Source organism: Ornithorhynchus anatinus, chromosome 13 (genome assembly GCF_004115215.2).
Source record: "Ornithorhynchus anatinus isolate Pmale09 chromosome 13, mOrnAna1.pri.v4, whole genome shotgun sequence".
Lineage (NCBI taxonomy): Eukaryota > Metazoa > Chordata > Mammalia > Monotremata > Ornithorhynchidae > Ornithorhynchus > Ornithorhynchus anatinus.
In genome coordinates this window covers 14580022-14597165 of record NC_041740.1, presented here as the reverse complement: position 1 = coordinate 14597165, position 17144 = coordinate 14580022, and the positions used below count along the sequence as shown (strand labels likewise).

The 17144-nt window shown below is 44.6% G+C and overlaps 1 protein-coding gene across 24 annotated transcripts in view; it reads left to right on the top strand.

The window, feature by feature from the left end:
• The window catches only part of SVIL (supervillin), a 162053-nt gene that overhangs the window by 90106 nt on the left and 54803 nt on the right, over positions 1-17144 (top strand). For all 24 annotated transcript variants that reach the window (XM_039913938.1, XM_029078293.1, XM_029078295.1 and 21 more), the window contains 3 exons: positions 2151-2208; positions 2335-2486; positions 3867-4521. In XM_039913938.1, the coding sequence (XP_039769872.1) occupies positions 2201-2208; positions 2335-2486; positions 3867-4521 (815 nt within the window). In that variant the 5' untranslated portion in view covers positions 2151-2200. The remainder of the gene's footprint in view (positions 1-2150; positions 2209-2334; positions 2487-3866; positions 4522-17144) is intronic.

Here is a 17144-nt window from a genome sequence, read left to right as displayed (position 1 = left end):
AAAATATCCTCAGCTGTGAGCAAAAGGACCATAACTACAGCCTTAACAGAAGGCCTTAATGGTTGAGCCACCCCACCCCACACCGTTTTTATTGATTGACTGATCTTTTTACCAGCTTGTATCCCCGAAGGAGGCCATGCTGGTAACAAAGTGGATGAAATGGACATTCTTCTAGAGCCACTGGAGTAGATGTTTACTGGCTTTTGAGAGGTGGGGGGCCAAACCTGCCTTAAGGCACTCTAGGGCCTTCCTGCCCTTGCTTTATTTAATTCAAGAAAATGGCTGCTTGTGTGATATAGACAAGGCTGCTCATTCAGAGCAGGTAGGATTGTTTCAGCACCTGAAAGACACAGTCATGTGTAAAAGCTTTGGAGTCTGGTTATTTTCTTTTTATTTTATTACTGGTTAAAATAACCTAATTAAAAACTACGTCTGTGAACATCAGCCTTGGAAGCAGTTTGAAAAAATTTATAGGCCCATAAAAATTTCACCAACCCCACCTCCTCTGGAATAAATATTATGCCCAGAGCACCCGACACTTACAGAGTAATGAAATAAATATATTTATTTATTGAAGGCAGTATGATTTAATGGGAAAGAGCAAAAGACTGGGAGTCAGGAGGCCTGCGTTCTAATCCCAGCTCCGCTATAGTCTGATGTGTTATCTGAGGCTAGTCACTTTCATTCATTCATTCAATTGTATTTATTGAGCGCTTACTGTGCGCAGAGTACTGCACTAAGCGCTTGGAAAATACAATTCCACAACAGAAAAGACAATCCCTACCCAAGAATGGGCTCAGTCTATAAGCCTCTTTGTGTCCCAGTTTCGTCATTTGTAAAATGAGGATGAGACCTGCACCCCAACTCTTAGGTTGTGTCTGATTTGGTGATTTTTTAACTACCCCAGTGCTAGCACAGACCTTGACGAGAGTGTTTAAAAAATATTTATATGTGTGTTTAATCATATGTATGTGTGCATTGCAAATTGGTACCTTTAAGCGCTCAATTAATACTATTGAATGAATGAATGAATAGTCAATATACACACAAACCTGTCCTTCATATTTGAAGGTGTTTCTGCCAGGGAGATTTTTTTCTTGATTGCAGGTGTGGCTATAAAGGTCACATCCCTTTCACACTGGACTGGGTACACAGAAAGGTCGTACTTTGCTGCCCTGTTGCATTTTTGTTTGCCGTTATCAAATGCTGTTTTTTCTTCTGCCTCTCACTCAGAATTTCCCCAGAGCATCTGTTCTGCAAGGCCAGCCTCCTCTGCTGCTCTTGTGCAGGCACCAAGCCCTCTATCCAAAGAGAGTCCAAGCAAAACATAGAGCGTATTTGCAAACCATAGCTAGGAGTTCTGTGGCTGAGTTGCAGCTGCTGTCGCCAACAAGCTCACGGTGATACATCAGAAGTTGCAAAACTAAAGGGAAGAATGTTCACCATATGAGTGTTTTTTTTCAGGCAAAGAGGGCTAAGGTTATTTTTTTGTTTGTTCATTTGCTTTCTCTTTTTTGGTTTGGTTTTGGGGTATTTGTTAAGCACTTGCTCCGTGCCAGGCACTCTACTAAGCAGCGTGGCTCAGTGGAAAGAGCCTGGGCTTCAGAGTCAGAAGTCATGAGTTCGACTCCCGGCTCTGCCACTTGTTAGCTGTGTGACTGTGGGCAAATCACTTCACTTCTCTGTGCCTCAGTTACCTCATCTGTAAAATGGGGATTAACTGTGAGCCTCACGTGAGACAACCTGACTACCCTATATCTACCCCAGTGCTTAGAACAGTGCTCTGCACATAGTAAGCGCTTAACAAATACCAACATTATTATTATTACTAAGCACTGGAGTAGATACAAGATAATCTGATTGGACACAATCCCTGTCCCACATGGGGTTTCTAATCCTAATCCCCATTTTACAGATGAGGTAACCGAGCCACAGGGAAGTGCAGTGATTTGCCTGAGGTCACACAGCAGACTAGTTGCGGAACAGGAGTTGAATTCCGGTCCCACGACTCCCCGGCCCATGATCTTTCTAGTAGGTCACACTGCTTCAGCCTAAGGACTGATGTTGGGGTCTGGGCTGTGATAACGTCAATCTCTAGACCAAGTCTGCATTGCTCCCACAGTCAGTATTCAACTTGATTTCCCTTTTAGTTTCAGAATTAAGAAAACTCTTTGAGCCAAGCCAGAAAGAATTTTTGGAGATGAAAAGGTAAGATTTATGTGAATTTTTGGCCCAGAAGAGCAAGCGCTCACCGTGCAGGGGAGCCAGGACTGGGAGCAGAGAATCCATAAAAGCTTTTGGATCACTCTTTATATTTTCTGGTGTATTTTGCAGAAAAGAGCGCATTGCCAGACGCTTAGAAGGAATTGAAAATGACACGCAGCCCATCATTCTACAGAATTGTCCCGGGCTAGTAACCCACCGTTTACTGGAGGAAGATACACCACGATATATGCGAGCTACGGACCCATACAGTCCCCACATTGGTGAGTATCAAACCAGAGGTGCTAACTGTGCTAGGAGTTGGAATAGATACAGTGCAATTAGATCAACCACAGTTATTGTCCCACCCGAGGCTCATTAGCTGAAGGGGAAGAGAGAACAGGTCCTGAATCCCCATTTTACAAAGTTGGAAACTGAGGAGCCCAGAGAAGTTAAGTGACTTACCCAAGGTCACACAGAGCAGGATGAGTCTCCTAACTCCCAGTCCTGTGCTTTTTCTACTGCATCATACCTCTTCTTCTACCCAATTTTATCTTGCTGTGGCCAGCTGTTTTTTTCCTGTCAAAGTTCTTCTACTTCTGAACATTTTTACTTATGATTGATTTTTGAGGTTGGTTTGGGGAAGAGCATCATTTCCTGTTCTCCATTTTATGGAAGGATAGACTTTTGGGAAGCAGCATGACATAATGGATAAAGCATGGGCCTGGGAGTCCGCCACTTGTCTGCAGTGTGACCTTGGGCAAGTCATTTTATTTCTCTGTGCTTCAGTTACCTCATCTGTAAAAGGGGGATTGCGATTGTGAGCCCTAAGTGGATAGGGACTGTGTCCAACCTGATTTGCTTGTATCTACCACATCACTTAGTACAGTGCCCGAGGCAGAGTAAGCACTCAACAAATACCATGATTATTACTTTTAAAACAGTAACATACTGCATTTTATCTTCAGCCAGCATAAGCCTATTTTGTTTCCAAGTTTGGAGACAGGTCTAATTTGGAAACAATTCAGGTGGCTTTGTGAGCCTGCGCTAGAAAATGTTTGTATGTGGGGCTTCAGTGGGAATAGTTGGCTTCCTGGTTCTCTGTCCTAATCTTTGGCCAAGCCTCTAATCTCTACCTTGCTGACGTGTCCCCTGTCTAATGCTGTTGGTGCATGGAGCTCAGGACTCATCGCCTTGATGCTTTGGCATCCTTTGGACTTAACAGTTTGGGTTGTGGGTGTCTGGAATGTCAGAACTCAGACCTTGTAGGTAATGTGCTTTTTGAAACAGGCCAGTTTGAGATAGATCATCTTAGTCTTAAAAGTGAAAAAATGCCCCCATGTTCCTTATTGTTATTATAATTATCATTATTATTATTATTATCGTGTTTGTTAAGCACTTACCATGTGTCAAGCCTTCTTCTAAGCTCTGTGGTAGATATAAGTTAATCAGATCAGACACAGTCCCTGTCCCACATGAGGGAGTTTAGACTAAACTAAATCTTAAAAAAAATCCTCCTGTTTCTAGGATGCAATTAATTTCCCCTGTTTAAATGAGTAGCTACTCCGCTCCAGCCTAGAATGTAATTTGGGGGTTTTTTGGAAAATATTTTTGTTCCCTTGAATTTTGCCCCAGATTGGCATTCTTGTATGTTTCTGCTATAGGCCGAGCAAATGAAGAGGAGGAAACTTCAGATTCTTCTATAGAAAAGCAGTCTATGTCCAGATATTGTACAGAAACGCCCAGCAGTTCAGGGGCCATGGATACCCAGACACTCGAATCCAAAGCTGAGAGAATAGCAAGGTATAAGGCAGAAAGGAGACGCCAGCTAGCGGAAAAGTACGGGCTGACCCTGGACTCTGATGCTGACTCCGAATACGCCTCTCGATACATTAAGCCCAAGAAGGACCCAGAAACTGTTGAGAAAAGGGCAGGGAAAAGGGACAAGCAGGAGGAAGAAAGCAAAGCTTTTCCATCCCCGTACTCCAGGACAGAGACTGTGGAACCGAGTAGTTCAGCCACCGACAACAAGGACTATGCCTTCCGGGAGCGGGATGGTGTTCCCAATATGGAAGCACTCCTGAACGTGGAAAACCAGAGACGAGCACCGGAGCAGAGTGCCAGTGGACGAGGGCTCGACGCGCCAGCTCCAGCCGAGGGTCCCTCGGCCTTCTCGTTCTCTGAGCGAGACTCTTCCTCCAGCGACGTGCCAAGGTCTCCCAGGCAAACCCACAAGGTGTCCTTGTACTCACCAAAGCAAACAGCTTCACCCAGTCAGCCATCAGGCGACCAGCCTTTCCACAGCGATGCCAGACTGGGGTAAGTATGCCCTTCTGGAGTTAACCGCTCTCTCTTTCTTCTCTCTCTTACCACTGTGGCTCCCTCTTCAGATGGTAGAGTCCAGACTTTGACAGTGTATGGGAGCTTGAAGAAGCCTACCTACACATGTAATCAGCTGCCAATGGCTATTTGCAGGGGTCCATAATGCTCCAGAACTGGCAAAGAGGAAAAAAAGTTGGTCCTTTGTGCTAGTGGGACACAGAAGGGAACTAGCGTAGAACAGGGGCCATATTGTCCTGAAATGGGCCATTTGCTCTTCTTTTTTTTTGTGGTATTTAAGTGCTTAGGGTGTGTTAAACACTGTTCCAAGCTCTTAGGTAAATATTAATTAGGTTGGACGCAGTCCCTGTCCTTCATGGGTCTTACAGTATAATTAGGAAGGAGAAGAGGAGAACTGAAGCACAGAGAAGTTAAGTGACTTACCCAAAGTCACATAGCAAGCATTTGGAAGAGCCAGGTTCAGAACTCATGTCCTCTGATTCCCAGGCCCATGGTCTTTCCACTTGGCAATACTGCTTCTCCATCTTGTATTTCATAGGTGAAGGATCTCACTTAGTGCTTTTAGTGACTTAAGGTAAAAAGGTACCATATTCACCACCCTCCCAGGCCAGTGAAGATTAATATCTTTGATTCTTTTCCCTGCCTTGACCTCATTACAGTTGTGAAGGTGGTGTCTTCCCAACTTGAGCTCAGTATGTCGTCTTCTGGTTGGAAGGAGGAGGTGTGTTTTTTTGAGCCTGCCCTGTGGTGGGTCAGGTGGGACCATTGTTGATCGTTTTCCAGTGCCTCAGAGGACTTCTGGTGGCTGGGAAGGGTAACAAATCTCAGCCTGCCTTACCCCATGCCAGAGCCTTCCCGCTCCTGCACGAAGCAGCAGCCACAAAGGGAAGGGGCTCAAACAGAATAGGGAATGGCCCAAGCAGGGAGTGAAGCAGGTGATCCAGGAGTGCGGCAGGGAATGCAGGCAAAGACCCCAATGACACATATTGGAATCGTACAAAATTAAGGAGTCTATAATTGGGATAGACTGCCATCTGGGTTGAAATGTGTTAGTAATATTTTAAAAAGTTAACCACTTGAGAACTATTGGTGGGGTCATGACTGAGCTTAGTTCAGTAATTGAGGACGTTCCCAGAGCCTGGGGCTTAAATCCCTGTCCCAATCCTAATTGGGTTTGGTTCGTTTGGGCAGGGAACATATCTAGGAGAAACCTAGTGTGGCCTAGTGGATAGAACATGGCCCTGGGAGTCAGAAGACTTGCGTTCTAATCCCTGCTCTGCCGTTTGTCTGTTATGTGACCTTGAGCAAATCACTTCACTTCTCTGGGCCTCAGTTACATCATCTCTAAAATGGGGATTAAGATTATGAGCCCCATACGGGACAGGGACTGTGTCCAACCTGACAACTTTGTATCTATCCCTGCACTTAGTACAGTGCCTGACACATAGTAAGCTCTTACTAAATATGACTATTATTACTGTTATTTTTATTATTTTCCACCAACTCTGTTGTATTGTTTGCTCCCAAAAGCTTAGTACAGTATTCCGCACGTGGTAGGCTCTCAATAAATACTATTGATTGATTTGAGTGGGTGGGTGGACAGGTTCTGGAAGACATCATTGTTTCTGTAAGCAGAAATGCCAGCTCTCTAAATATTGGCCATCCTGGCACAGGTTGTTTGAACTGAGTTTAGGTAAGACTTTATAGAATCATGCAAGCTAATACAGGGCTATCCCACCTGAGAGCTTTTCAAATTCATTCTTCTGAACCACTTAATCTCAAAACACAGATGTGTGTAATTAATCAAGATAGTATTATTCCACAGTAGTACACCTGGCTCTCCCCTGGCACGGGCACTGTATTCTTGCAACCATGTTAAAGTGAACTCTCACTGTAGTATTACGGGTGAACAACCATTTCTTCCAACACCATGTCACACCATACTTGGGCAACTTCCTGTTGTCGGAAGAACGTTCCCTAGTGGCCCCATCATGTTCTAGCCAAACAGATTCTGACTCAGAAATAATGATAAGCGCTTGCCATATGCCTAATACTGTACTAAGCAATGTGCCAGATATAAGATAATCAAGTCTGACACAGGCTCTGACCCACAGGGGGCTCATAGCTGAAGTGGGAGAGAGGATCAGGAATTGAATCCCCATTTTACAGATGAGGAAATTGAAACAAAAGGAGGTCAAGTGACCTGCCTAGGGGCACACACCAGATGAGTGGTGGAATCGGGATCAGAACCCAGATCTCTCACTGCCAAGTCCATGTTCTTTCTACTAGGCCACACTGCTTCCCAGCTGTATGTATCTTCAATAATCTTGCCAAAATGAGGAATTTAACTGGCTAAATAAAGGCTGTGCTTATTTTATCCAACACAAAGAAAACTATTCATTTTGCTAATGAAAAGGGAGAGTTGGGTATGTATGTTTGAGACTTGTATTTCTATCTACCCCAGTGAGACTGAAAGAGGAAGAGTGGGTAGCAGAGCACTGGGGAAAGGGACTTACAAAGGAAAGAGTCAGGGGAAGTGGGTCAGAGGTAGTAGGAAAGGTGTGTGGATAGTTGGGAAGAAGTGGTGGAACTTGAGAGAATAACAACTCCTCCAATCCCGAGCTACTCACCCAGGCTTCAGATTCACAGAAGCAGTTTGCTGCACAGCAGATAAGGCCACCTAAGGCCCCATATCATCTTTCATCCTTTTTCCAAGCAATGATTTTTTTTTTGAGCACGAACTGTGTGCAGAACACAATACTAAGCACTTGGGAGAGGACAGTACAACAGAGTTTGTAGATACGTTCTCTGCCTACAAGGAGCTTACACTTCACACTCCCATCTCAAGGCCTGGCCCAAGGATGCCACTCCCAGGCCTGCCCTGGGAAGGTCATATGTTCACCTTGTGTCCAGAATTGATTTTGTAGACTCAGACACTGTGAAATTATCCGGGCCCAAACTGACTTGGTAATTGTGCCATTAGTTTTTGAATCACATGAGAAGCTTTGTCAAGCAAAACCTCATTTTGAAGGGACTCCCTAAGATCAGCAGAGTGGAAATTGTGACAGTTGATTTCCTCTTTCGAATGGGCAGTATCACATATGAAAGGTTGAAATATGGAAACAATCTGGTACTTTGAAAAGCAAAAATCTTACTTTGGAAAATGGAATCCTTCAAAAGACAAAATAATGTCTCCCTGCCACAATAAAGCACATGTTAAGTGTGGGAAAACAGACTAATATTTTAAAAGCTGGAGCCTGGAAGTGTGGTTTCAGAGGAATTCTGATTTTATTGAGAGGCCAGTATATCATGGAGATATTTTTTGTCTGAGACACTGTCTCTACTCAAGTGCAAAGCTCTTACATTTTTCTGCCCATTTCTCCTGTGAAAAAAGCAAGGTAATCTGTCTGATGTGGTCTGGATGAGAAATTTAATTCCTGCAGCATTAGATGGCTCATTTTTTCCTGCACATCAACTGTGGCTTCCAAAGCTTAGGGCTTAGCTTGAGGACTTCAATTGAAATACTTGATTCTAGCTGTGAAGTGAGAGAGCTGTCAAGTGCTTGATTCTGACTAAAGATAAAGGACATAGTATGTGAATTTGGTCTTAAGGAAAGTTTTGTAGGTATTTTTCATTCTCAAGTCACTCCAAAAGTAAGAACGCCTCCAGATTACCATTTTTCCAAAAATGAAATTGGTTCAAAGAGTAACTTTACCCACTATAGGCCAGGGTCTTGGACAAGTGAGAGACAAATGGGGAGGGGGACAGTATGGGTTCATTTATTGCCTTCACATCACTGCCCTTATACAAACAAGTTGCTATCTTAGTTGCTTAGTTCTACCAACTCTGTTGCATCGTACTCTCCCAAGCCCTTAGTACAGTTGCTCTGCATACAGTAAGCACTCACTAAATACCACTGATGGCTTGCTTGAAGAATAACATGGAATCTTAATGCAAGTCTTACTTTAAACCCCACCTAGAGAAGAGAAGTCTTCTCTGGGACCGGGTGGTTTAAAAGATTCCATCTGCTCCCTGAAGTGTAATGTGAACTTCAGAAGGCTATTTTCTTGTCGGAAGAATGAACTAGCTTTGCTTCCTGAAGCACTTGGTATTGTCCACTTCAAATAATTTCGTTCCATGATGATGATGGTGGTATTTCATTCATTCATTCATTCATTCAATAGTATTTATTGAGCGCTTACTATGTGCAGAACACTGTACTAAGCGCTTGGAATGAGCAAGTCAGCAACAGATAGAGACAGTCCCTGCCATTTGACGGGCTTACAGTCTAATCGGGGGAGACGGACAGACAAGAACAATGGCAATAAATAGAGTCAAGGGGAAGAACATCTCGTAAGAACAATGGCAACTAAATAGAATCAAGGCGATGTACATTTCATTAACAAAATAAATAGGGTAATGAAAATATATACAGTTGAGCGGACGAGTACAGTGCTGAGGGAATGGGAAGGGAGAGGGGGAGGAGCAGAGGGAAAGGGGGGAAAAGAGGGTTTAGCTGTGGAGAGGTGAAGGGGGGGTGGTAGAGGGAGTAGAGGGAGAAGAGGAGCTCAGCCTGGGAAGGCCTCTTGGAGGAGGTGAGTTTTAAGTAGGGTTTTGAAGAGGGGAAGAGAATCAGTTTGGCGGAGGTGAGGAGAGAGGGAGTTCCGGGACCGCAGGAGGACGTGGCCCAGGGGTCGACGGCGGGATAGGCGAGACCGAGGGAAGGTAAGGAGGTGGGCAGCGGAGGAGCGGAGCGTGCGGGGTGGGCGGTAGAAAGAGAGAAGGGAGGAGAGGTAGGAAGGGGCAAGGTGATGTAGAGCCTTGAAGCCTAGAGTGAGGAGCTTTTGTTTGGAGTGGAGGTCGATAGGCAACCACTGGAGGTGTTTAAGAAGGGGAGTGACATGCCCAGATCGTTTCTGCAGGAAGATGAGCCGGGCAGTGGAGTGAAGAATAGACCGGAGCGGGGTGAGAGAGGAGGAAGGGAGATCGGAGAGAAGGCCGACACGGTAGTCTAGCCGGGAAATAACGAGAGACCGTAGCAGTAAGGTAGCCGTTTGGGTGGAGAGGAAAGGGCGGATCATGGCAATATTGTGAAGGTGAAACCGGCAGGTCTTGGTAACGGATAGGATGTGTGGGGTGAACGAGAGAGACGAGTCAAGGATGACACCGAGATTGCGGGCCTGAGAGACGGGAAGGATGGTCGTGCCATCCACGGTGATAGAGAGGTCTGGGAGAGGACCGGGTTTGGGAGGGAAGATGAGGAGCTCAGTCTTGCTCATGTTGAGTTTTAGGTGGCGGGCCGACATCCAGGTGGAGACGTCCCGGAGGCAGGAGGAGATGCGAGCCTGAAGGGAAGGGGAGAGGACAGGGGCGGAGTTGTAGATCTGTGTGTCATCTGAGTAGAGATGGTAGTCAAAGCTGTGAGTGCGAATGAGTTCACTGAGGGAGTGAGTGTAAATGGAGAACAGAAAAGGGCCAAGAACTGACCCTTGAGGAACTCCAACAGTTAAAGGATGGGAGGGGGAGGAGGCGCCAGCGAAGGAGACTGAGAATGACCGGCCAGAGAGGTAAGAGGAGAACCAGGAGAGGACAGAGTCCGTGAAGCCAAGGTGAGATAAGGTATGGAGGAGGAGGGGATGGTCGACAGTGTCAAAGGCAGCAGAGAGGTCAAGGAGGATCAGAATGGAGTAGGAGCCATTGGATTTGGCAAGAAGGAGGTCATGGGTGACCTTAGAGAGAGCAGTCTCGGTAGAGTGGAGGGGACGGAAGCCAGATTAGAGGGGGTATAGGAGAGAATGGGAGTTAAGGATTTCTGAGCATCGATTGTAGATGACTCGTTCTAGGATTTTGGAAAGGAAGGGTAGTAGGGAGATAGGGCGATAACTGGAGGGGGAAGTGGGGTCAAGAGTGGGTTTTTTTAGGATGGGGGAGACATGGGCATGTTTGAAGGCAGAGGGGAAGGAGCCACTGGAGATTGAGTGGTTAAAAATAGAAGTTAAGGAAGGGAGGAGGGCAGGGGCGATGGTTTTAATAAGGTGAGAGGGAATGGGGTCCGAGGCGCAGGTGGAGGGGGTGACACTTGCGAGGAGGGAGGAGATCTCATCTGAGGATACTGCAGGGAAGGATGGGAAAGTAGGGGAGAGGGTTGGTGGGGGTGGTATTTAAGTGCTTACTTTGTGCCAAGCACTGTTCTAAGCGCTGATGATACAAAGCCACAGGAACTTGTGATGAAAACTTTGATTCATTCATTCAGTTGTATTTATTGAGTACCTCCAATATGCAGAGCACTGTACTAAGTGCTTGGGAGAGTACAATTTAACAATAAACATATTCCCTGCCCACAGTGAGCTTACAGTTTAGCTCTTCTCTAGCTCTTAATATGAATGAACCCACACTGTCCCCCTCCCCATTTGTCTCTCACTTGTCCCAGACCCTGGCCTCTAGTAGGTAAAGTTCCTCTTTGAACCAATTCCATTTTGGAAAAATGGTAATCTGGAGCGTTCTTACTTTTGGAGTGGCTTGAGGATGAATTTATGCTTCCACAACCCAATTTTTCCTCTAAGTCCATTCCCATCTCCTAGTCTCACCAGTAGCACATTAGGGAAATGATTAGGGAGAATTTATATAAATGACATAAATAACACCTTTGAGCGCTTCAGAAGAAAGCTCTGAGTTAGTATGTTTGCTACCTTTTTAATAGAAAGATCATTCAAGCCCATTTTCAAGCTGCCACTTTTAAAAAGTGACTTTCATTTTAAACAGCCAATTAAAGTGAAAACTCATAGAAAAAAAAATAGCAAACACCCTGGGGACCACACTTGGTGAGAGACTCATTCTAAAGGAAGAAAGAGGAGATTTGAAAATGCTACTTTAAAGTAGATTTCAATGAATAGCAAAATATGTCCCCCATGAGGAGCATTTTTCCATCTATAGCCTGCCTTTCTATGGCTCTACAAAGATTTTCAAGTGAATGCGTTTGTGTAGGTGAAGTGCCAGTGTAAGGGCAGAGCAGTACCCTCAGTGGATGCTCAGTAAATGCTATTTCTTCTTCTAAAGCCATTGCCCTGGATGTGCAATGGCTGCATTCCTGGTGATGAAGTTGCCAAAGGGACTGGCCCCTTCCAAAGTAGTAGAAGGGGAATTTCTTGAATGCCTAGCAATAGTAGAGGGGAATTTCTTGAATAATGAACTGTACTAAGAGTTTGGGAAAGTACAACAGAAGCACAAGGTACAACCCCTGTCCTGAAGCAGTTTATAATCTAATGGGGAAAGACAGACATAAAGTATTTGAGTAGTAGAATTAAAATCAGTTAAATGAATGATTCATTCAAAAATATATTTAAGCCCGAGGGCAGAGGAGTGGTCTTAAATAATAAATGCAGATGTGTAGAGATGACCAGTGGGTTAATGGTGGGGAAGAGGTCATTCAATCATATCTATTGAGAGCTTACTGTGTGCAGAGCACTGTACTAAATGCTTGGAAAGTACAATTCGGCAACAAATAGAGACAATCCCTACCCAAAAGTTGGCTCACAGCCTAGAAAGGGGGAGAAAGAAAACAAAACAAATAGATAGCTGTGCTTGGAAGTTGGGCAGGGCTGAGAGAAATCTGAGGTTGAAGGAATTTCCAGGCTGGAGGTGGGGTGAGGCAGGGGTGGGCAGTATGAGCAAGGGGTTAGAGGCGGGTGAGAGCAAAATGACCAACAGTTTGAAGGAGGGTTTGGGAAGAGCGAAGAGTGCAAGCAAGCAAGAGAGGAATGGGGTAGGAGAGAAAATCAGGTAGGGTGGAAAGAACGGGTGGAAACCCCTGAAGCCAATGGTAAGTAGGTTTTGTTTGATGTAGAGGGAACTGGCCAGCTATTGGAGGGTTTTGACAGGAGACGGATGTTGAGTCACACTTCAGGAAGATTATATGGGAATGGAGCATGGGCTGAAAAATGGAGATGTCAGAGGCTGATAGAATAGTCTAATTGCAAGAACGGTGAGTGCTTGAAGCAGGAAGGAAGCTGTGTGGGTGGAGAGAGGAGCAAAGCCACAAAATGTTTGAGAGAATCATCAGGTTTTGACAGTAGATTGGGTGTTGGAACAGAATTACAGTGTGGATGTGGGCTTCAGCTACAGGGAGTGTGATGGTGTTGTCATCAAGATGGAGAAGTGGGGAGGAGGAGAGTGTGTGGGAGGAAAGACAAGGTTCATCAGCATGTGAAGCCAGTTGAAATGTTCTTGTTGAGGTTTCCTTGATTTGAATTCCTGGTGCTTAAAGACATGCTATTTTCCCAGGAGGGAAGGGTTGCCAGACATCCAACCTGTAAGAGATGCTATAAGCCTCTTCATGTCCAGGAAAGACGTCAGATTTCTCACTTTTCTCCATGGGCAGGAGAAACTGGAAAATGCTGGAGCGCAGGTAGCCAGTGCCCTGAAAGCAGGCAAGCCAACAGACAAGCCCTCACATTTCAGATGTTCCTCCTTCAGTATGGTGGAATCCATCTTATTCTCCCCCTGCCCACCTCCCCACCCCCTTCTAAATCAGGTCTCCTTCTGCCAGGGCTGAAGAAGCCCAGCGGGGGAAGAAATTTACCAGTCTTCTCTTTACCAGAGATTGGGTTTTTCTAGTCAAATATATAAAGAGTTCATTGTTAACACGCATCCAGGATAAATAGGGGGAGTCATGCTGTTTTGTCTCATCAAAGTGCTAACTCGGTTTTTCTTTAATCCTATGGTTTCCAAGGGAATTAAGTTGAAACCATGTCACACTGCATCAAGATGTTCTTGGAACTTGTTTGACATTTTCGGTCAGAGACTTATTTTCCAAAACCTATTTAGTCATGAGTAGACCGATTCTTTTTGTTTTGTTTTTGAAACTTAGCTGTGCTTCTTCCTGCCCCATTACATTATGAAGTTTCCCTTGGGGCCCTACCCATGGTTACTGTTTCTTGGTTGTAAGTTCTTGCTACGAATGAAACCCCAACATCGATGACAAAGAGTTTTTTTTGTTTGTTTTTTCAGTGTTCCCCCTCTGTCATCTCCCAGTGTGGGTGGATTCTTGTACAGTACTCTGCACACAGTAGGCCCTTAAAAAAGACTACTATTGTTATTATTACAGTCATTGGTCAGCTTGTCAGACCAGTGGGCTAAGATTGTTCCTGGCTCGCTAAAATCGTTCCTGGAAGCAGTGCATATCCGGTTTGTTTTCTTGGGAGTCTGTACAGTGAATAGTCCCCTCAGCTCACAAATGGCTAGGGGACATTTCAATCAATCAGTCAGTCAGTAGGATGAGAAGTAGCATGGCCTAGTGGAAAGAGCACGGGCCTGGGAGTCAGAGAATGTGGGTTCTAATCCCAGCTCTGCCACAAGTCTGCTGCGTGACCTTGGGCAAGCCACATAACTTCTCTGTGCCTCATCTTTAAAATGGGGATTAAAACTGTGAGCCCCATGTGGGACAGGGATTATGTTCAACCTGATTACCTCGTATCTACCCCAGTGCTTAGAAGAGTGCTTGGCACATTGCAAGTGCTTAATTAATACCACATAGTAATTATAATAATTATTTATTGAGGACTTACTGTGTACCGATCGCTAAACCAGACACTTGGGAGAGTACAGTACAGTAGAGTTGGTAGGCATGATTCCTCCCCTAAAGGAACTTACATTCTGTTGGATTGTAATCATGAACTTTCCTAGCTTTTACTTTGCAGTGCTCCTCTCTTTCTGCTCCCATGCTCACTCCCTTTCCGAGAGTGGACTCGATCCAGATGGCCCATCTTTCAGCTGCATTGCCTCAAATAAGTCCTCTTTGAAGTCCTCCCCAGATAAGGAAACTTTTTTCCACTTCCTTTAACAAAGCAAAAGGAAGGTGGTGGTTCTAGTTAAGGAACTTGTGGAGACTGGTTCTTGTGGAAAGAGTACAGGTTCTAATCCTGGCTCTGCCACTTAACTGCTGTTTGATCTTAGGCAAGTCACTCAACTTCTATGCCTCAGTCCCCTCATCTTCATAATGTGGATACAGTGTCTGTTCTCGCTCCTATTTACTCTGTGTACCCCATGTGAAACTTGATTATCTTGTGTCTGCCTGGCACTTACTACAGTGCTTGGCATATAGTAAGCACTTAATGAATACCACAGTTATTATTGTCTTGCGTGCACACTACACACAGTCCCACAACTGGCTTCTGTGAGTTAGCTAATTCTTGGTGTCATTGTTGGACAGTCATAGAGTGCCTTCTTCTTTCCAAATACTTCACGGTCATTCTTATTAGTCCTCAGGTACCCTGGCCCTGTTTGGCACCTAAGAAATAAAACCAGAGAAAAGTTGGAGAACAACCAAGCTCCACCCAGTATATTCCTCACAACCCAAAACCGGCCAATGTCTGCAGTCAAAAGATCCTCTGAGTCAGAGTCAGAACAACCACAAGCCCTAAAGGATGGCTAAGGTCCTAAGGCAAAAGCCTGACAAAATCATTCCTCTCCCATCTCTAGATGCCGGTTGGAGTCCTGCCCCTACCCCAGCCCAGTGTGTTCAGCCTGGTCCCAGTCAGGGGCCCATGGGAGGCTGGCCTGATTAGTTGGAGGGTGGGAAGACAGGGGCTTCAAGCAGAGGCATTGGCCCCAGAGACACCTGGGAAGGAGGCCAACAGGCCACGGCTCAGTGCCTTGCTTGGACCCCAGGTTGTCAGTCAGTCAATTATATTGAGAACTTATTGTGTGCAGAGCACCGTACTAAGCACTTGGGAGAGCACAATATAACAATAAACAGACACATTCCCTGCAAGCCTGTAGGGAGAGACAGACATTAATATAAATAAGTAAATTACAGATATATGCATAGTGCTGAGGGATTGGGAGGGGGAATGAATAAACAGAGTAAATCAGACACAAAGGGAGTGGGAGAAGAGGATAGGAGGCTTAGTTAGGGAAGGCCTCTTGGAGGAGTTGGGCCTTCAATAAGGCTTTGATGGGACAGGAGAGGTTGTCTTTCAACTCTGAACCTCTGATTTCTTTCTCCAGAAAATTAGCATTTAAACACAGAAATTACAGTAGGGCACCATCCTACCTTATGACCTGATATGAAGAAAGCACCCTTATTCTTTTGGCCTCAACATGCATTCCCAGAGGGGACTTTGGTTGTCAGTGATCAAATTCGGTTTTCATAGCATTTGAAGGCAGTGGCCTCCCCATGTCCATGCCAGTCTCCATTTAGGATATTTCATTTTAGTACAAGTTGATTTCTTTTGTCTAGCCTGTCTAAAGGTCATTTTGGAAAACTCACTTCTGCCTCTCTGGATCAGTGCCCCACTAACTCCAGAATCAATTCAGCATCTTTGTGGTTTTTCTTAATAGATTTAAAAAAATCCAATCCTAGAAGTTAGTTTAGCTGTCCCAAGCTGTTAAAATCAAGGTTGTCATTTTGGGAGAAACTCCAACCAGGAATTTCCATTATAGTTCCCAAATTTTGGGCCCTGGGGTCAAAGCCTGATCAGTTCTGACTTTTGATTCCCCTGTTCTGGGAGCCAGAAGACATGCTTTGAACCTGTTCTGGGAGCCAGAAGACATGCTTTGAATCAGAATTCAAAAATTAGCACTTGGCTTTTCTACCAATATAAATATTTAAAAATTGATCACTTTCAGCTTCTTGGTATAAGAAAGCTTGACTCAAGCTTTGGAAAAGGGAGGGGAAAAAAAAAACCTAGAACAGATTGCTTAGCAGTGTGTGGTCCCATTATTGTGCCTGTAATATAGAGGAAAAATTAAGTGCCAGACATACTGAAATTTAAAATAGAGCAAGGCAGACTCATAGCTCTTTCAAAGAATCATTTTAATGATTTGACTGTGACTTCTGCCTCTATTCATTGCAAAGAGAGAACTAAACTGCTAATTACACCAACCTCTTTGAAGGCACCTCCTCCATTTTCCACAGTTTATTCTCCTGGCTTGATGAAGACAGCAGTTCAGGACTTGACTCCATGACTGCATCTTAGTAAAGTGTTGCCTGAAATTAGATCGTCTTTATATCCGAGATAGATCGTATGTTTATCTCCGAGTTAAACAGTTTCTCACTGTACCAAAACCTAGACTAAAGGAATATTTAGTGAATGAACATTTGTGTGTGTGAATGTGTGTGTGCTATTGTGACTTGAGAAAATAGACCTGGGTTTTAATCTCGGCTCCTCCACTTGTCTGCTCGGTGACCTCGAATAAATCACTTAACTTCTCTGTGCCTCAGTTGCCTCATCTGTAAATTGGGGATTAAAACTGTGACCCCTCTGTTGGACAGAGACTGTGTCCAACCTGATTAACTTATATCTATCTGAGCACTTAGTACAGTGCCTGGCCTGGCTCATTGTAAGCACTTAACAAATACCATAAAAAAAACCCTTGGCGATTTCTGAAATACTTGGTAGTTTTTAGATTTGTACATTTGGTGTGGTAAGTGCCACCTGTTGCTCATCTGCTCATGCTCTGATAATCCAGGTTGGAGCAAATTCAGCCAATTTTCATTTTGGCATTTTAGGAAGTCTGCAATTAAAAAAAAATATTAAATGGGTTTTCGTTTCCATTTTAACCTGAATTTGCATTCAAATTTTATTAGTAAGTTATCTGAAGGT